This window comes from Pelodiscus sinensis, chromosome 15, assembly GCF_049634645.1.
Source record: "Pelodiscus sinensis isolate JC-2024 chromosome 15, ASM4963464v1, whole genome shotgun sequence".
In the NCBI taxonomy this organism is placed as follows: Eukaryota; Metazoa; Chordata; order Testudines; family Trionychidae; genus Pelodiscus; species Pelodiscus sinensis.
In genome coordinates, this window is record NC_134725.1 from 29,484,859 (window position 1) to 29,506,416 (window position 21,558).

The window sequence follows — 21,558 nt, forward strand, 5'->3', positions numbered from 1 at the left end:
GTGTACATACTGAGTAATGGAAACAATTCAATCTTTTTGCAACTTCCATCTTTCTGTTAGGTCACAGAAACAGTACCAGCAATAAGAGTTTGAAACGTGGATGTAAATACAGTGTAATATCAACACAGGGAAGAACAGAACTGGTCCCCCAGACCAAGTTTTTCATTAGAAAAATCCACACAACACCAGTGAGTCACAGGTTTCATGACCTTACATGAGAGCCCAGTTTGGTCATATGAAAATATATAGCAATACCCAGATGTTATAGACTGCTGGTCATAAGGAGAGCTCAAAATACTTTAACAAAAATTCAGTATCATTATATCCATTCAGGCATGGCTGGGTGACGGCATGGGGGAGGAGAGACACATGACCCTCCCCCACCTCAGGGAAAGGCCAGGATAACACCCAGAACCAGCCTCTTCCCCTGCACCCCTCTCCCCTAAGCAACGAAGCCTGAGGAACTACAAGAGCCAGGAGTCCAGCACCAGCTATGGGGGCTCCAGCCCCCCACCCTGCACTCAGCAGCAGGGTAAGTGGAGCAACATGGCCCCCTTACACACACTGTTCCATTTCCTGCCAGAAAGTGAGAGAGGTGTCCTATCTCCACTCCAAGCAACACCACAGGAGAGCAGAGCAGAACAAACTGGGACTGCATTGCACTGCTTCCCCCACCACTGCAACAGGAGTCTGGCCACAGGCCCCCTTTAGCTCTGTAGTACACCAGAAGCTCTGGACCTGTAGCTGCTGGCTGGACCCTTGCCTCTCTTGCCCATGGCATTTAAGGGGCAAGTTCCCTTGTGCCTCCGCCTCAAAGCATCGCCCCCTACCCATTTTACAGATAGAAACCTGAGGCACAGAGAGGTGAAGTGATTTGCCCAAGGTCAACCAGCAGGGACTGCAGTAATACAGGTTTGAGTCCAGTGCTCTATTCACTAGCAAACACTGCTTCATCTGTTCAGCACAAGTACATGTTTTTCCTCACAAGTATTTAAATGTTCCATGCTCTGTCTACTTGTTAGAGTAAAGAAACGCCCAAATCCCATGCGATTGAGTAAGGAACAAGTAGTGGGAGGAAGAAGTCAGATCAGCAATATGCTCTTTACCTCCAACCCTACAGAAATATTCTCAACAAGAGAGAAGGATTCTTAGTTGCTGATTTTCCATTTAAAAAAATTAAAAAGTAGGATAAATAGTTTTGCCTAAATAAGATTTGATTTCCTCCTCATTTATAAACTGTTTTGAAGTGTCCCACATGTTCCATGTCCCAAGTGTTCCATGTGAGGTAATATGGTATGATGTTAAGTACCTTTTACTACATTATGCAGTTTTTCCATGTGATTATGCTCTTTGCCATTGTATATGACAGCTTCCACAGAGAAGATCAGCTTGGGCTGAATTTGGGAAAACCTGTCCAGCACACCCTGGGTAGAAAAGAAAAAGAACAAGCAATACAACCATCAACACTGCAAAGATGAAAAAGCCACTGGTTGATTGGTCCAAGCCATGTAAGAAAGAGAACAATTATGGCAGCACACAGGTATAATGTTAAGAGACCAAGCTACTTCAGTTTTCTCCATCTACCCCCAACATTTTAAAGGAACACATAGTATGTATGAGCCAATAATCCCAATGCATATCTCAAAAAGCACTACTGTGTCTTAGACTAATTATCCAGAATATAGCAACACTACTAGATATAGGACCAGATTTACAAAAGGTATTCAGGTGCCAACAATGCAACTAAGTGCAAATATGCCTAAGTGGATTAGGGACCTAATAATCATTGCTTATAAAGAAGCTAGATGCCTCGTGCTAGATATGCACCTATTTCCTTTACAAACAATGATCATTAGGTCCCTAATCCATTTAGGCATATTTGCATATTTGCACCCCAAAATGCAGGTATGCAAACTTTAATTGTGTTGGTGGGAGTTATATGAATGCATGGAAGGGGCAAGATCGACCCTTAGGATGGAAATGGATATTGCCACTTCCCTACACATCACAAGGCTTCAGACTGATTTGAATTTAAGCCAAACCAGCCTTTAAACCAATAGAAGGCATATATGTGATACTGATGTCTAAAGAGACCCCAAAGTTAAGCATGGTTTAAAAGCTCAAACAATTAAAACTGGGCACTGAATATAGCCCATTGGGATGGAGAGAAATAAGCTGTAATACAAATAAAATAATCAATCTTCCCCGATGAAGGATTAAATCATACTGCAAAGGAAACTCTGTCATTACAAAGCACAGAGCCCTTCAAAAAAATCACTGTACTGTTGAAAAAAATACTTTTGTGCAAGAAAATGGAATTATGATGCTCTCTAATCCTCCTTGTGCATAGCACTTTGATACTTTTACAATCTGCAGTGCCTCATTATTACTAAATATTTATATTGACTTATGATTTCTACAATACAAACATAACAATCCTTACCCCAAAACACAAACTAAATATCTTGTAAGAATGAACAAGGATTCAGTATTCAATGATAATTCAAAATTACCATTGTGATTTATAGTCAGGGCTACATCTACACTAAATCATTCAATCGATCTAAGGTACGCAACTCCAACAAAGTGAACAATGTAACTGAAGTCAACTTTGCTTAAGTCTACACTGTGCTGGATCAACGAGACTTACCTTACTTTTCTCATTTTGGGGTATATTTCTGGAATCAACTGCACAGCAATCTACAGTCAATTTTGCAGGTCTCCACTAGATCTGCTAAAAATCAACCTCCAATGCATCAGTCTCTGCAGCACTGATCCCAACTATCAGAAGAAGGTTTTTTTCTTGTGTCATATGTATAACACCTTCAAAACCATCCTGTGGTAGTGCATATTGCAGGTAAACACCTCAGTATAATTCAAGAGGATTAAACCTATGACTAGAAATAGCTTCCACAGTTGTAAGTAGGGATGCAAATGGTTAATCAGTAAATATCACCCTTATCAGGTGATGCTTACCAATTACCTGGTGGCCCAGCCAGGCAGAAGCAGCCCCCCTGTCTGTCCTAGTTAAGTGGATAATGTTTAAGCTATTAACTGATTAAAATGGGATTTTACATCCTTAGTTCTAAGTTACCCTAGCTAGAATAAGGGTTATTGATCTGAATGTTTTGGGCCATGAAAGGATTGTGAGAGGAGGAAAGGAAGGAGTCTCATACCATCTATAGTCCATTCTTTCAGTGTTGAAAAGCTGGAGCCATATTCTGGAGAGGCCATCCTGACACCACAAAGACTGTCAGTTTCCATGACCTATTCAATCCTTGGCCTGTCAACATGAGTGCCCTCAGTATTAACCGATTTTGTGTGAGAGCTGTCCTTTATAGAGTGAATTATTCACTGATTCTTTTAATACAAGAAGGAAGAAGTGTGTAATAGCTGTTGCTAGCTATTGACTACTAAACCAGGCTTTATTTGGAAATAAGCAATTTAAGGCTGAGACTTTCAAAGCCTTCTCATGGACTTGGACACCTAGTTTTATTAAATTAAAGATAATTGGGCTTCCAGGTCCTAAGGCAGGTACAAAAGTCTCCACTAAACAGTTTCCTCTAAATTTTGGAAGGAAACCTAGCTTTTCAGGAGGTTTGCCACAAGATGGCAGTAGAAGTAAAACAAACATATGTCAACAACGTTAAACATGTAGCTCCCAGACCTAATCACCATCTACACTAGGCAGGCTCATAACTTCCCTGCAATAGGTAATACAGAGACTACTTACGTTAATTCCAAAATCAGGTGAAGTTGAACTCCAAATAGCACCAATACTCGCAGCAGCCAGCATTGCTTCCACTGCATGAATACTATTAGGTAGATAACCTACAAACAGGATTTAAATATTTAAAGATGGAAGAGACCTAAAATCTGCACATCTTAAAACTGTAGTCAGTTTATATAGATGTGCAAGCAAAACAAACAAAATGTCTTTTCAGAAACGTTACTACACCTCCAAATGCCTCCCCTCCATAGACATTGATCACAGTGACCATAGACATTGGGGAAAGTTGGCTGTAACTGCACTAACAAAAATTACTCCAAAGTTGATATCCATAGAGTGCCTTCCAAATTACACTGCAATCACAAAGATCCAGATCTTTATTAAACAAAACCTGAAGAGCGAGGGGGGAGAGAGAGCTCTGATTTGTAGGAGGACAGGAAGAGTAATTTAATAGCCAACATAAATGTGTTCTACTGAAAGCATAGGATTAGCCAGAACCAAAGGCTACCCAACACATAGAAGTAGTACTGGAAAACAAACCTGTCTAGAGGGTGGGATTACAAAATGCCCTGTATTCCATTGTAAGGCAAATTCAGTTACCAGCATCCCTCTCCACACATGCATGTCAGGGCATGTGGAAGAAAGAAGAAATGGTCTCTATGCGGATCACGTCTCCCAACCCACCCTTGCTAACTTAACTTCTGCGCAAAAGCCAGTTACCAGGCCAGAAGCAATATTACACTACATACATACGCAGAACTGACAAGACTCATCTCCCATCAGTTAGCAGACTTCTTTCTGGCTCCAGTCTCCTAATATTAATCAATAAGTGAGTCAGGGTCAGACATGCCAACTCTCGCTAATGTAACTCGAGTGATAATTTGTAAGTGAAATTAAGCCTGACTCATGATCTCACAAAAGAACTCTCATGTCAGGGCATGAGTCTGCATTAAGTTAAATTACAAATCGCTGGAGGACTCTCACTTTCAGTCAACATTAAGGCTGACAGCAGGAGCCTCCTCCCCCACCCCCCCGCCCATCCAGCTCTGAAAGTGAGACCGTGGGAGTCTGAGCCCCAACACCTGCAATAAAGGGCTTCAGCTGTGAATCATCCCTGTATCCAGAGAATGTGGAACCCCCAAAAGGCACAGTGTAGCACAAGCTGGCTATAGATCACGCAACTGAGACCCAGTGATCACTCCCAGAGTTACATCCAAGCCCCTCCAGGAACCTAGCATGCAGAGTCCCAGTGGAAGCAGGAAATCAATTGCACTTGTCCCTTGCAAGATCCCCAAACCTCACGGTTGCTGCTGGGGTCCCCAGAGTGTTGCTGCAGCCAAAAGAGGTTAATATTAAAGAGCAACAGTCCTGTTACTCCCCAGGATACTCTCCCAGTATAGAGAGCCCACCCTGCCCAGGACACCCCTTCCTGGGACCCAGTCCTCTGCTCCAAGGAGTGCACTGCTTGGAGGGAAGTTAAGAGACCTTCCCATTCCCACCTCACAGACAGATACAAGAACTAGAGGTACAGGATGGTGCTACAGTAACCCAGGGCTACCAGTCTAGCACTTACGGTCCAAGCTGACTTCCCATATGCCACAGAATCTGCTGCTAGCCCTGTATCTGGGGGGACCCAGCTACCACTCTGTGCTGCATGGGCTCTAGGCCTGGTGTGCCAGGTGCCAGTCCTGCATGACACAGGATCTACTTCAGCCCTGCACACTAGGAGCTATACTGCCAGCCACTGTCCCACATGTCAGAGCTTTGATCCCAGCCTCAGCTGGGGTAGGGCGAGGGATGTCAGCACCTCCATACTTATGTATGTTCCCACACCACAGCTCACAGAGCCGCTTGGTTACACCCTGGCTGCAGGAAGATGGATTTGCCCTAGGCTGCTCCCAGCTGAGCTAGCTGTGACTTCCTGCCCTCTGCCCAAGAATGCTGGCGACCTGCTCCCGTTGTTACCAGGAAGTGCTGAAGAAAGAGAGTGTGACATGATATGGGTGGTAATATATAGGAGTCAGCATAATGTTACTATGCACTGCCCTTGCTGGTGTGAAGAGAGGATGCTCATTAAGATCTGACAATATCACCCCTTCCTTCACATGGCACCTGTTTGGATTGACAAAGAGCTCCTAGCTATTCCTTTAGAGGCAAAAAGGGGCAAATGAGAAGTGAAGGATGAGCAGAAATCAAATTGAATGCACAGGAGTGTCCAACAGCTAGAGGCACGTGAAGGAAAGGGACCCAGAGGCAAAATTAGGACCTGGGCATAGGAAATGAGGTTAAGAATCGGATACAGGCCCTTTATTCCTGGATCCCCCTCACCATGTCTTAGAGAGGGGCAGAAGTGATAAGAGTCAGCCCAGAGGCGTTAAGCCTACTGCAGTTTTTGCAAAAGTAAGGTGTGCAGCTAGCAGCGGATTTCCCATTGGGCAAACTGTTCCCTGGCCCCAGGCCAAAGCCCAGAAGGGCCACCATTTAACGATGGGAAGCCAAGGTACTCTGGGAGCTGTAGTTCATTGGCCAGCTCCCTGCCTTGAAAGCTAGCCTGGAACAGGGAAGGGACTACATTTTCCAGCATTCCGTTGGCCAGTAGCAACAGGAAAGAGAGGAGGAAGAAGTGGGGGAAGCAGTGACCCATGTTGGGAATGGAGAGCTGGTTACTAGAAGAGACTGGTGAGTATACCTTCCCAAACCTCCAGCCTGCGCCCACCCATACTCCCCTCCGCCCCAGAATGCCTACTGCAGGCACACTGGGGGAAGAGTGTTGCTGCCCCCGCCCTCCCACCGAGAGCTTCTCCGCCCCCCCATGTTCCAGGGCCAGGGAGGCTAGGGCCATGCACTACCTATCCTCCCTATGGTCCTGAGGGTGGGGCTTGGCTCCCATCATGGGGAGGGCCTGGGCAGAAGGGGTGGAGCTGGGGGCTTGCTTCCCTCAGCCCTACCTTCACCTACCACCCATGAGAAGTAGGCAGCTTTGGCTTAAATCTCATCCTACAAAGCCTTCCCTAGACTGGATTAGGGGATGCCAGTGGCCTTGGTTCATTGCCCCCAAAGAAGGAATTGGTGTGAACTGAACGGACAATGCACCTCTGTCTGAATCCTAGCAAGCCTAATATGAGTCAGTGTGACACTTGGCAAAAAAAAAAAAAAAAAAAAAAAAAAGCACGCAAATGTGATTCTGGAATGCATTAACTAGAGTGTTGTAAGCAAGACACGAGAAGTCATTCTTCTGCTCTACTCTGCACTGATTAGGCCTTAGTTGGAGTATTGTGTCCAGTTCTGGGCACCACATTTCAAGAAAGATGTGGAGAAATTCGAGAGGGTCCAGAGAAGAGAAACAAAAATAGTTAAACATCTAAAAAACATGACCTATGAGGGAAGACTGAAAGAACTGAGCTTATTTAGTTTAGAAAAGAGACGACTAAGGCTACATCTACACTGCAACATTATTTTGGGATACCAGAGATATCCCAAAATAGCTATTCCATGTCTTTAAAGCGCACCAGTTATTTCAAAATACCACAGGCTCACTATTCCAACGTCCCTGTAAACCTCATTCCAGAGGAGTAAGGGACATTTCGGAATAGTAATTTATTTCAAAATAAGTGCTGTATATAGACAGTGCCAAATTTCAAAATAAGCTATTTCAAAAATAACTTGTGTAGCTCAAATTACACAGCTTATTGCAAGCTACAGTGTAGACGTACCTGAGAAGGGAGCATGGTAACAGTATTCAAGTATCTAAAAGAGTGTCACAGGGAGGAGGGGGAAATTGTTCTCCTTCGCCTCTGGTGATAGGACAAGAAGCAATGGGCTTAAATTGCAGCAAGGGAGGTTTAGGGTGGACATTAGGAAAAACTTCCTAACTGTCAGGGTGGTTAAACACTGGAATAAATTGCCCAGGGAGGTTGTGGAATCTCCATCACTGGAGATATTTAGGAGCAGGTTAAACAGACACCTATCAGGGATGATATAGACAGTGCTTGGTCTATAAGGGAGGTATGCGGACTCCACCAGCAGAGATTAAAGTTAGTAAAAGGCGGGAGGAAGGTTCTACTAGAGGGCCTATGCAACTTTAGGTACAATATCAGACACACATAAAGAATTTACTATTTCTACAGCCATGAAAGCAGAAATGGGCACCTCAACTTTTCCTCATTACATGGGAGAGTCTTACACTAGGGATCCAGATACGCTCCAACACACAAACTGAAAATTGTTCCACTTTACTTGGTGCTGGGGAAGGGATCTGTCACAACTGATTGCTCTGGAACTTTATTAACCTGAGATCAGGACTACATACAATCACCGAGGAAACAGAATGATCCTGGAGATGTGGCCACAGAACACTTGGTTGAGGAAGAGAAATCTATGGGATGCTTCCTTTGATCACTAGGAAATTTCTGTTCACTGTGGATATTTCTGTTCACATGGGTATACGGCTCAATTTGAGAAAAACAGAGGGGTTGAGGAATGTGCATAGCAGTGCATACAATATCGGAGCAGCGTATGATCAAAATGAATAAATGTTTGAGACTTAGTACAGGGTATACTACAGCACTGCCACACCAGGCCCACACTCAGAAGTGGCTGTTAAGTAGAGCTCTGCAAATCCGTGGATATCTACATCCACAAATGTGGATACAGATATTTCCAGGTCATTTTTGCAAATTCAGATGTGGATACAAATTTTGTATCCGCACAGGGCTCTACTGATAATGACTACATGGGGACTCATAAAAATGTTTGGCACTGGGCCCAAAGATGTCAATCCAGCCCTGTTTGGGGCAGATCTTTTTGCAGGATTTTTGTTCCTATTTCCCAGGACTGTGTCCTTAAAGGCACAGCATATCGCAATACCTTAAAGCCAAATCCCTCCTATATGAGAAAGTATACAACAGATCCTAAGGTGATATATTCTGTGTACATACATGCTGCATTCCTGCTTGAAAAGTATGCATTTTTTCCACTTGTCATTCAAAATACATTAGCTTTCAAAACCTGAAATACAAGCATCAGCTTGCAACACAACTGAGATTTAAAAACACAGATACCCTTTGTCATATATTCTGACAAGACGAAGAGCCAGAAGAGGTAGATTTTCAAAAGGCTGACCCTGCCACCACCAAAGTCAATTGGAAGGTTGAGCTTTATTCTTGAATTATCAGTTTTGAGCCCAGAGACTAAAAGCACAGATTTCTACCTGAAATCTAAATTAGGGTACCAAACCTGGCTTTGTACATTTGTCTGTTTTAAAGAGCTAAATGACATTCAAGTAAGCAACAATGCTCAAATGCAGAATGGGCATGTTATTAGGTACCCTAAAGTTTAAAATACAGCATATGTATACATCTAGGGCCCTAACAAATGCACAGCTATGAAAAACTCATAGAAATATAGTCTTGTGTACTTTTATATTATAGGGTTAAAGTATGTATAAAGCGTTTCTCGAACTGAAAGTCCTGACCCAAAAGGAGGCCTTCAAGCCTCTAGTAAAGGGATTGGAGTATTGCCCCCCTTACTTCTGTGCTTCTGACAAAGCTGGGTGGTCGGAGAGCAGCAGCTGATGTCCAGGAATCCAGCTGTGAAGGCTGCACTGCTCTTGGTAGCAGTGCTACCTTCAGAGTTTAGTACGGAGAGGGCAATAATTTTTGCCCGGGGGCCACTTGAAACATTTTTGAAATAGCCCCAGGCCACCCCAGAAGGGGTCATCCCTAAACAGGAGGGGCAAGGTTACCCCACCTCCAGACCATGATTGGTGAAAGGATGGGGGAGCCCCTTTGCCCCTCCTTCCCACTAGGCATCCATGCCCTGGAAGAGGCTTGGCACACTTCTCCACCCCCAGATCAATCAGGGCCTGGGGGCAGAGGAGCAACAGGGCCTCCATGGATCCAGCCCACAGAGGTCCTTTTGCCCATCCCTGGTTTAGTATTAGTCCAGCAGCTGCCCAGCCCCAGCTACCCAGTTCTCAGTATTGCTACCCCAATAGTTTTCCAGTCCATTTGGGTCAGGAATCCCAGTTTGATAAATGCTGATTTAAGGGCTTTCCATGTTTATTGAATAATGGCAAAATATATTCACGCTTTGGTACAACTCCATGACATTTTTTTTTAAATGCTACAACTGAAATTTACAAAAATGGATCATGAATTTGGTACAACTCTACATATAATTACAAAAATGCTCTTTAGAGGATCAGGTTTTCAAAGATGCCAAGTACCTGCAGCTTCCATTCATTTTGATGGGTTCAATTTACAATGCAGTAAACTACCATTTCTTAACAAGTGAAATGAACCACTTTACAAAAGAGAGGAGAGCAATCCTTGCTCTGTGGGATTTCTGAAAACACAGCCCCAAAAATGTGTGTGTTTTTAAACTTTAACTAATACTTATTGGTATTGGTAATTTTAGGCATACACTAGGATGAAGTTGTTTGTTTTATTGTCTGTTTCTAGCTTGTGTGATTTAAATTTGCTTGGAAGGGAAAGCATGAAGTGTCTGATACAGACAGATGTTTCTGCATCACCCTTCATATCACAGCAGTGTGCCATGTTAAACAGACTTGACCAGTAATTTATGGATAATTGTGCTTTTTGCCATTAGTTAAGGAACATCACGTTTACTGCTTGATCAGAGATTATGCGCCTTGACACAGGGAGTTCTGGACTGTTGCTACAAGTCTCAGAGAATACATCAAAACTGAATCTCTTCACACTGGCCTACATAAAGTTTTCATTGGTTTCTACCATGTTTGACTTTGATTATTCATATTACAAGTCACATGCTCAAAGGCATAAAGGCTCATTTAATAGACTCATGCTCTTGCCCTTGGGATCAGGGCTAAGGAACACTGAGTCTTACCATACTTTCAAAAGGTGCTCATATAGCAGAACTACTTTTTAAAAGTTAGAAATCTACTTGGCTCTCTCCTTCCCAAGCCCAAATCTTCCTTACAGCAATGCCACCATTTGGTTACATGCCAGAGAATTAAGAAGACTGCCCAAAATTCTCAGTATAAGGAGCTAACACCTGTCTGCTCTTTCCCACAGGGTTCCCTATAAGCTTGGGCAGCCACTGATGAGAGATTCAGAGGCCACCTAGCTGATTAGCAGAGCACCCAGAACACCAACAGCCAGGAAGATGTGTTTCTACTGGTGAGACACATCCTCACATCTCTGCACAAAGCAAGTTTTATTCTACAAATGGATAGAAAACAGAGTAAACATTGATTCTCATGCCTGCCCACTCATTCTGTATGGTATATTTTTATGTTTATCAGTAACAAATTGTGCTCCACAATCCCAAAGAGTTTTAAGACACTAGGGATGTTAGCATTTACATAATTAACTGATAAGCCTGGCCTTATCAGTTAATTTTAATGACTACACATATCCCACCTCTTGCTGCCTCTGTATCAAAAGTAGAAGCAGGGGGAGGGGAGCAGGTGGGAACCGGTGCTCATGTGGAAAGGAGGAAAGGGGTCTTAAACTCCAGCTCCCCATAGAGCCACCTGCCCCTGTGCGCTGCAGCATGATAGAGAGGCAACAGCGCACGGAGGGGTGCAGGCGGGAGACTGTACATGTGGGAAGCCAGCTTTCAAGCCAGCACTCTGCGTGTATCTGCCCCCATCGAACCACCTGCCTTTACTCTGCACTACTGCTTCCCATAGGAGGGAGCAGTGCGGGGGGGCAAAGGGAGCTGCTATGCATGTGCTGGCTTCCACAGAGCTGCCTGCCCCTCTCTCCCCACAGACCAAGGGTGGGGGCGAGAGAAGGGACCTCATGCTCAGGGGGAAGCTGACTCTCCACAAGCACCGACTTCTACCTGACCTCCCCAACATGTAATCACTAAAATAAATCCAGCAGTTACACATCTACACAAATGCACATTAGATACCATCACAGCAAACTAGACATGTCTGAAAACACAGATATTTCAGCAGCACCAGATGCTGCTCCATAGAACACCTCAACACACTCAAGGGCCCACCATACAATATAGCTTGAAAGTCTATTATACAACATACACTTTCTCCTCCCATTGTTTTCAGTGAAAGTGTCTCAACAGGACCTACATATAAGGCTTTTCTTAAATACTTAATTTTTTTTATTTGCAGCTGTAAATTGGCAGGGAGGCTGCAATCAAACCTTTCATCTTAGACTGTTCTTTTGATTGGATGCCAGACTAAATTGCCAATACGTTTAACACAAATTATGCAGCCCAATCTGTGTGGCTCCCCTCCTTGTATCAGAGGAGTAAAGTCTGATCAACTTGTTGGGCTTTCCCCACCCCTCCTATATTGCAGAATGGCTCTGAATTTAAAGTGCGGCTCCACATTGATACATCACTCTCCAAACACAGTACCATCTAGCCTTATGTTAGCTATGTCGCAGTTTCAAAATCAAGTGCTTGGAAAAAGGCTTGTATAAACAGGTTCACCTTGAGTTGCGGGGGTTTTAGTAGAAACACCCTGGCTTTCAAATCACCATCAGTAAAAGATCCTGCAGGGCCACATCTGTGCAACTTACTGCTTTCAAATCATGAGCTCCTTAATGTCCTTTGAATTCCCTCATGCTTTTTTAGAAGGTTTGCACAGTTGTAAGTGACTGATACCTGGTCAGACAGTTTTTACTGATACCCAGAAAAGAACAGAATCAGCTGTACTGGATCTGCAAGGCTAAGTTTAAAAAAAAGGGCCAATCTGTTGAGAGAGAAAGTAGCATTTTTACAATCACCTAAGTAGGGCCAGATTCACAAAAAGGTAGTCACTTCACTCCATTTGATTTTGAGGAGAGTAAGCACTGAAGATGACATTAGGGAAAGAGTGCAGATCCATCTAAACAAATCCTGAGCAGCCAAGAGGAAATTTCAGACTAATGTCCCTTTTTCCTGTAACTGCACTACACAAAGAACTATGTGAAATCAGGTTCTGGTGAACTCACTTGATAGTGATGGAAAACAAAACTCAGCATGAGCAACAGTATTATTTTCTCATGTCTCATGGTTTAATACCATATTTATAACCTATGTAGGTTGGAAAAACCTAAGAAGCTAAAGAATACACAACTGTCAAGGACAGCCTGGATCAAATCCAATCCCCTGCTATCTCAGGCAACTGTATTACTTAATCCTTTCCATAAGTTCATCCCAAGCAAGCTACCCCAGGTACTCTGGGTAGAGAGGACGTAGGAGCTGGCCCACATGCTACAAGCTTTGGGGGTCTTGCCACAGAGATTCAGTTGGCAGGAGAACTGAAACTCTGCTATGCCTGGGAAGGTAACACTTCTTACATGGTAGAACCCAGATGAGAGAGATATTGGTTAAACTAACCAGGTCACTCTTCTACTACCATGAAATGTCCAGCATGTTTAGTGAGCCAGCTTGCATGCTCCTACCACATTTCCTGCCTTCTCCTACCACACAGCTGAAGTCAGTAGGCAAGGAGGAAACTACCCTTGCTGCTAGAAGCAAGAGGAAAGTCTGTCCCTGTCATTCAGTCTCCATCTGTAGCTGAGGACCCATGACTGTGGGGAGAGAGTGAAAATGCCCCACACAATGGATTTTAATTTACTTAAAGTCTCTAAAGTCTTTAAATACAAAAAGCAATCTTAGTCAATTTCAAGGATACAGTGAAGTTTACAATTAGCTTGTAAAATTCATTTTGCCTTGAAATGGACTTAAGTTGACCTGTAAAATTCATTCAGTGCAAATGCTGCAAAATGTAGTACTTCACCAATTACTGTTGTGAAGACTATTAAACATTGTATTAGCCCTAGCAACTTGTACTAGCTTTAAACAATATAATGCAACGCTCTTTTGTTGAATACAGTTGAGAGTTTGTTGGTTGATAAGACCTTCTACAGGAGCACAGTAAAAGTAATTTACTCAGAGTTAAGAAATAAAAATAAATTGGACATTATTTTATTCCTGATATCATAATTATTTGCCAGCTAGAGCTATTTCCTGCTCTACATTAATAGTGGTACTCAAGTGGCAGAAGGACCATGGGTTAACACAAGATCAGTATAATCAGAATTAGTCAGGTGGGACCCTCAGTTTATTTTCATGCTGTATGTACTAATGGTAGCTTCCATGACCTCCTTTAAGATCCCAGTAGGCCTGCAAAACATCCCCAGACAAAAAAGGTAGATGTTACCACAGCCAGTGGTAAGCAATGCTTGCTTGCAAGTGTCTTTTCCTCACAACTAAGCTTTTAAGTACATCCAGCAATAGAGATGTATATAGTTAACCAATAAGCATTCTTACTGGTTACAGCTAATCTGTTGGGGCCACTCCAGGTGACCCTGAGCAGCCTGCGGCCGGGGAGGTGGGGCCACTCCAACCCTGCCCACCCTTGTTTAATCAGTTAACCAACTGAACAGGACTTCACATCCTTATTGATCAATAATGATCAGAAACTGAAGGAGAAAGCCCTGAGAGTGCTGCCTTTTTTCACCCATCTTCATGTTTATTATTGTAGTGATGCAAGTGTTCATTGTACTTAGAGCATTTTACCTATGCTGAAGAGCTTGAAGTCCAAGATACAACTAGGCAAAAATAAAACATTTACAAAAACATGTCAACTGGATGGGCTGGTTACTCTCTCATAGATTAGGCTTCCAAGCAATTACAATTCTAACACTCCAAAACTGTGCTACTGTGGTTGCAGATCAAGAGGGAGTCTGGAGCCAGAATGACATCCAAATCACAGAATGACATCCAAATCACAGGAGGGTGATTGAAAGCATTAATTAACATTCATTCAGAAAGCACTTCTTCCCATCTGAAACAATAGCTAAGAGGGGAAAAAAAATATGCCCATTACTGCTGTTCTTAAACATAGAAAGCTGGTTGGCCAAACTAAAGGTTTTCTACATGCTATTTTTAATATTTGAAACAGGTTAGGTCTTGGTGGACTGTGGCAATCTTTGGGAGGACGTGGACAGGATATTGCACGTGGGTGTGAACATCTGAGCTGCAGCTTTCCCAGATTCATACTCAATACCTCCTCATCTTCTAGTGAGAATTTGGACAGCTGCCACCTTCATTTCAGCCTCCAGCACTCATGTCATAATTCAGTCCCTCCACAGATTGCCAAAATTCTTGAGGGGAGGGAGGGAAAGGGCCAAGACCAGACTTCCTTTTCTAATATAAAAATTAAAAATATAATACTTTGAGTTATTTTGAAGTTGCTTTTGTACATCATGGAGAGCAATTAATTATTTGCTTCATAGCACATCTTTATAGGATAATAGATCGTGTTCTCTGGTTTAAGAGCTCAGCTTTCTGGATGAGCTTTCATCTAACTAATTCACACATACACATCACTCACCATGCCAATGAAGTGCACTGCTGTTTAACAGACCACTATCTAATATCATTTTACGACAGGAATTGTAACACTTTATAAATTGCTGGGGTAACACATGAAGCTAGGCAATCAAAGGTCCAAGCTGATTATAAAGGTAGTAGTAGAGTACATGTAGTTTTAAATATTAACTGACATCTAATTCTCCCCTCCACACATCTATCAAAAAGGAAGATGCTTTCCAAGACTTAGATACCAATTGGAATTTGACCAAGGCCATGTAGTTATTTAACTTCCCTATTTCTGTGAAAACTCAGCTCATCTTTGGAAAGTACATATCAGGCTCTCATTTCACCAATGCACCCTAACACTGCAGCAGGTCACTGGCTCTGTACTAACTTAGTAGACTGCATTCAGTTGCATCACCACCACTTCCTTCAGTACATTAGGATTCTCTTTGAAGGTCTCCCATAAGAGTTCTGACCCAGCCCATTCCTATTTTGTTGTTGTTCTGGAATCTGAATCCAACTGACCTTATTATTTGGAAAAGGCATTTTGAAAAAAACACATGTAATAAGATGCCCAAAATTAAAGGTCAGACACGAACTCCTAGATGCTCAGGATTTGAAGTCAGGCCATAAATCACTAAAAGGACCATTTTTCTTAGGGTTGCAATAAGGAAGCATGTATGACACTGATTCCTATGTAGTTTCCCTTGAAATACCTGTTCTTCATATAGGAACCTCTGTTAGTGTTTTGCATAGTCTTGAGGAAAAAAATTGGGTTTTTTGGTGCATCTAAGATCTTTACATCAAAAATGTAGCCAGTATAATGGAAGAGACACTCCCTTTGTGCTGATTTTGAAGATCAATTTAAGTTGGCAGAAATAGCTTGAGAGATAATTTGAACGGCTATTAAAAAGTGGGTTTATGAAGAGAAAGGAATAAAACATGTAAACAGAATGACCCCAGTAAGGTGAAGATAAATTATTAATTCATCTGTATCAAAAATAAAACTGTCTTGAAATTAAACATTTTGCTCTTTCCACGATTACTCAAGTATTTCTTCCTAAAATTTTCAATTTTATTTGCTATTTTTCCTACTTTCGAAACACAAGAAAAGAAATTCCAATATATGCCTCCTGTCATAGTTCTTAAGATTCAAGCCTCTAGATGAAGCCAATGAGAAGAGTCTCATGCTAGGACTGCAGGATTGGGACACTAATGCTTGGAGTTAACCATGTTTTATTAGTTTAGGTTCCTGTTACTTTTACTGACTTGACTAGTTGCAGGAGTGATAATCAGTAGCAAGAGGAAAGCCTGAACTGAGTTCATACGTGGCCTGTGCTTGTTAGATATTCTATGCCCCAAATAAATGGTGGAATGGTAACCATACAGATGCAAGTGCACCTGACACCACCAGGATAAAATGTAAATCATGTAAAATGTAAATGTAAAATCTTAATCATGCAAAAGTTCCAATGAATTTGACAGGCTTTTCATACAACTAAGGCCTTAGTATTTTTTCTTGTATTATTAAATAAGGGCCCTTCCCTCTCACTACGGGAGAGGCTGATACATCAGTTGAAGGTCCAGTTATCTGACCTATATTACAGTATATGTTCCATTTAGAGTTAAAAGGTTTGAGGCATGGATCTCATCTCTACTTCCATTTATAGATTTTGGAATTACCATTAGTGCAATGTAAATAATGATAAATATTATCTGAAGATCTGGGTTTGATGCTCACTTAACTAATTAAACTCACTCTCACTTATGACTCCTCTCCCCAAGACCAACATGCAAGTTTATCATAGTTCTCCAGTACTGCTCAAGAGACATCTCAGAATTGGGAGTGATGGCAGCGGTGGCATAACAGTACATTGAATGTTAAGATGTGCATGGTGATGGGCAGTGGAGCACATGCAAGAATTTGAACCCAGATCTTCTAAGATGAAAGAACTGTGCATCATTTTTGCAAGTACAGGCAGTCCCTGGGTTACGTACAAGATAGGGACTGTATGTTTGTTCTTAAGTTGAATCTGTATGTAAGTCGGAACTGGGGTCCAGATTCAGCCGCTGCTGAAACTGATCAGTTTCAACAGTGGCTGAATCTGGACGCCAGTTCTGACTTACATACAGATTCAACTTAAGAACCCCAGGCTCCGCGGCTTTGCTCTGCTTTGCTCCCCGTCCCCCTGGTCTGCAGACCAGGGGGACAGGGAGCAAAGCGGCGAAACACGCGGACAGCACAGACGCGTCTGGGCTGTCCGCGTGTTCCGCCGCTTTGCTTCCTCTCCCTGGTCTGCTGGAGACCAGGGAGAGGGAGGGCCCCGTTCGTAACCGCGGATCCGACATAAGTCGGATCCGCGTAACTCGGGGACTGCCTGTATAGTTAGCATGACATGCAATGTGTTAACAGAGGTAGGGTTCCACAATTCAAAGATCAAACTCATATTTCAGACATACTATACAGATCAGAAAACTGAATGCAAAAAAAAAAAAAAAATCACCAATGAGGTATGCTGACAGTGGAACAAGAGAAGCTTGCATAACACTTGCCAAAATTTTGTTCATGAGACAAAAAAGGTACAAAATAAAGACATAATAGCAGAGAGTTCAATGAGAATATTAACATGCTCCAATTGCTAACAGAATCACCAGTTGGCTGTTTACATCTTGCTCACTTTTGACTTCAACAGAGGGCTTATTAAGTTGTGAAACAGCCCTCAGTATAAAGTTATGAATAAAATCATTTACTTTTTCCTCTTGAGACCAAAAACATGAGGCTGAACCAGTTTCCATCCCTCCAGAACCATAATTCATAGCAATATAAATGAACCAGCACAAGGGTCTTTTCTTTGGTGTGCTTCTCCTATATTTGTATGTCCAACAACTCACTTCTTTTACTTCAGGGATATTTCCTCACCAGCCCTGTCCAAAAGTTTACTTACCAACAACTCTGTCTCCTATTTTCACTCCCATTTTCCTCATGGCTGAAGCATACAAAGCAACGTCCTGTCTTAGTTCTTCAAAAGTGACTTTCAAGATTTCTTCTTTGCCTTCCTCTGAAGAAACAAGGTTTACAACAGAAATCAATTAGAAACGGTACACTGCAATCTAAGAATCACTGCGGTACACTGCAAAGTATTCATCCTGAGGGAAACAGAGATTAAAATGCTATTTTGAGGAAAAAGCTCTGACTATTGTTAACACTAGCCTTGAACAATATTCTTATCCTGGGCAAAGCCTGTTGTAATAAGGCCTCTGTATTAATGGATAGGATTCACTCCCTGCAGGGCAGGATTGTATAACTGTAAATTGTTGATTGTAGCTAGGCAAGAGTCAGAGAGCATTTGTGTAAAATTTCTAGCATAAACTTTCCCGTGCCATTCTGACCTAGAAAAGTCTGCTGTCCGATTTTCTTAAAGCTAACAAACAACAAAAAACAAAACAAACAAAAAATCAGGTGTTTGTTAAAGTTAAATTTTATTTAAATTTTCCTGTCATTGTGTGATGAAAGAAATGTCTGATACTGTTATTTATGTTTCAGTTAGGATCTACTTTGGGACACCTAGCATTTTAGGATCCCCAAAAATACAGCAGAATTTTCTTCTTGGCACATCTCCAATGCAATTATGTTAATCTGGACCAGGTTTAATCTCACAAGAGAAACTGTCAGGAGTTTTAATTTTTTTATATTCAAGGCCAGGTGTTACAAAAGGCCTTAATAAATTGGCTAAATAATATAACTAAATGTCTAAGTTATGAATTGTAATTGTCTTCTCTTGGCTCCCCCGTCTGTATCAAAGGCCTAGAATTCTTAACAAATATAAACAAGGCCAGGATTGGGGCAATTAAATTGCACTAATGATGTTGAGTCTTATAGTGTGTATACTAGAAAACTGGCTTTACTCAGTGTAACTGCTATAGTAGAGTATATTTGCTTTTTTTTTTTTTTTTGGCAAGTTTAGCTGCCCATAGACTACTGAAGTAGAGTCCATCAGCAGCTAACCTTGCAAGAGGAAGAAAAGCACACAGCCAAATGTGTGAAATCTTACCAGAGCCAAGATACAATCCAAATTAAAGGTCTGTATAGAAGGGCAGACATTAATAAAAGTTGCATTTAATAATCTGTCATTCTACAAGATTACCACCAGTGACTGCTAAAAACCACCACATTCCCAAAGCTCCATTCTGACACAGCAGTGAGAAGTTCAAATATACTGATTTAAGACTACTTAAAAGGATTATACACAGAAAATGGTCTGGAATAGAGATGCAGCTGCAACTCAATACTCCCAGTACTGATACTCATGGCATTCACACAGTACTTGTCCATGATGAAAATCAATAATAGTGTAGATTTATAACGATGTTTTAGAAAACTATCCTGACATCCAGGAAATATTTTCTCTGCTGACGTTTCATGGAGTTAAGCTAAGCAAAGTGATACACCTAACAGAACAAACAAAGCTAATCACTACATAAGTGACATCATATGTTAACCAACTAGTAATTGCTTATATTGTTAGAGCTGAAAGAATTTTAGAAGTTATTTTCCTTTCACTAATTACACCATTTTGCTTAACTTTTTCACTGAGACGAGAGTCAAGTCGATTTCACAGATTTACCTACTGCTGTTTGCCTTGCAGCCATTGCAGAGAGTTTGAAAACAACTGCATATTTTTTAATACATGGAAAATATTTCTAAAGCTCTTAAGCAAAAATCTAAGTGATGAGTTGATTTCTGAATATTCAACTACACAAAAGTCTCATTTTTAATCACACTTTACCAGACAGCTTCTTGTTGCAGCTTAACCAGGTTATAGATGTTGCCACTCTCTCAGCTCAGCATAGATTTTATAGATATTTGTTTTAATTAAATGAAGAAACTAAAGGCAGCTGCTAATACTAGTCCTTTTGAATTAGCATACATACTGCAGATGGTTCGTCTGTGCTTTAACTTATTGTAATCAGCAATATATCTAAAGGGGAAAAAAATAATTGTTCATATTCAAAAATAGAAGAATGCCACCCAGACTCTACAATTCCAATAACAAGTCTACAATTTAAATTGTATTTTGTATAACTGAAGCGTTCAGGGTCTTTGATTATTATTAAGCAATTAAAGGCGCATGTGTCTCAGCCAGTCCTCAGTAGAAGGATTAGGTCTGACTAACGCTACAGAGAGAGTTGAGAATACAATTCAGTAAGGAGCTACCACACACCTAAAATTAGATCAGTGGTTCTTAACCTTACTGCAGCCTGCACCCCCCTTTGGTTTTCAAAATATGTTCTCACCCCTTATTAAAAATCATTGAAGTAGGTCAGTTTTAAACCTAAGATAAAAATCTGCCATGTCTCGCACCCCCAGAAAGGGCATGTGTGCACCCCAGGTTAAGAGCCACTGAATTAGATTATCTCCTTATCAGGTATGTGTACGAAAAATTGCGAGGGAAGGAGATAAAATAAGATACAAACCTGATATACATGAGGGACTAGAAGGGGTTAGAGCTTTTTAAAGGAAAAAAGTGAACTGCACTATTCAGTTTGTTTTGTATATATTAAGGCTATCAAGCGATTAAAAAATTAATCGCGATTAATTGTGTGTTTCAAAGGGGCAACACCACAGGAGCCCAGGATCAGCTGGAGTTCCCAGAGGGGAACTCATGCTAGTGGGGACTGCTTTGCACTCCACTAGTGCCGGTTCCCATTCAAATGTATAGGAGCTGCTGCATTCCAGCTGTTTCTGGCATTCCAGCTCTGGGCAGGTGGGGGGAGGAACAGGTAAGTGCAGTGCATGAGGCACAGACAGGTGGTTAATAGGGCTGCAGGTGGAACCCCACTGGCCTATGGGCTGCTGCGGCCCACTGAGGTGAAAGAGGGCTACTTGTGGCCCATTCCTGGTGGACTCTCCCTGCCCTAGCTCAGTTCATATAATTCACTTTGATGTTTATTAGTGATTTAAAGACTTAAAAAGCAGCAAGCATTGGTTCAGCATTTTTGTAAAAATCACAACTAAACCTCAATTTTATGAATAGAGAAATAAACATCCCTTAATAAAGGATTCCATCCATTATCCTGAAACTTTGATTTTCTTGAAAATGTACCCTGTTACAATGGGGAAGATTTATCAGTACTGAGCTTTAATGTTCCTGCACATTGAAGTTTGGAGTTCTCCTCCCCCCCAATCCTTTCTTTCTGTAATACCAAAAAATTATTTTAAACTCCCCAAATCTGACCATATCTAAGGTAGTAGATCAGGGTATCAGAAAGATCCTAGTACTTATAATAGCAATCCCAACCATGCTGGAAGGAGACAATTAAATGAAAGGGTTGATGGTGCTAACCAAAAACAGTAAAACACCACCATATTCCTGGTTCAGCAAAGCTTGAGCAGTCCCTAGGGCAGGGAGGAGCCATCAGGAATGGGCCAAATAAGTAGCCCTCCTTCACCTCAATGATCCGCAGTAGCCCGTGGCCCACTGGGGTTCCACCTTCAGCCCTATTAA

The 21,558-nt window shown here is 41.9% G+C and overlaps 1 protein-coding gene across 2 annotated transcripts in view; it reads right to left on the reverse strand.

Moving 5' to 3' along the window:
• The window catches only part of AACS (acetoacetyl-CoA synthetase), a 93,903-nt gene that overhangs the window by 52,714 nt on the left and 19,631 nt on the right, over positions 1 to 21,558 (reverse strand). For both annotated transcript variants that reach the window (XM_075898472.1, XM_075898473.1), the window contains exons 4-6: positions 17,998 to 18,111; positions 3,734 to 3,831; positions 1,310 to 1,424 (exon numbers count right to left, since the gene is read on the reverse strand). In XM_075898472.1, coding sequence (XP_075754587.1) covers positions 1,310 to 1,424; positions 3,734 to 3,831; positions 17,998 to 18,111 — 327 coding nt within the window. The remainder of the gene's footprint in view (positions 1 to 1,309; positions 1,425 to 3,733; positions 3,832 to 17,997; positions 18,112 to 21,558) is intronic.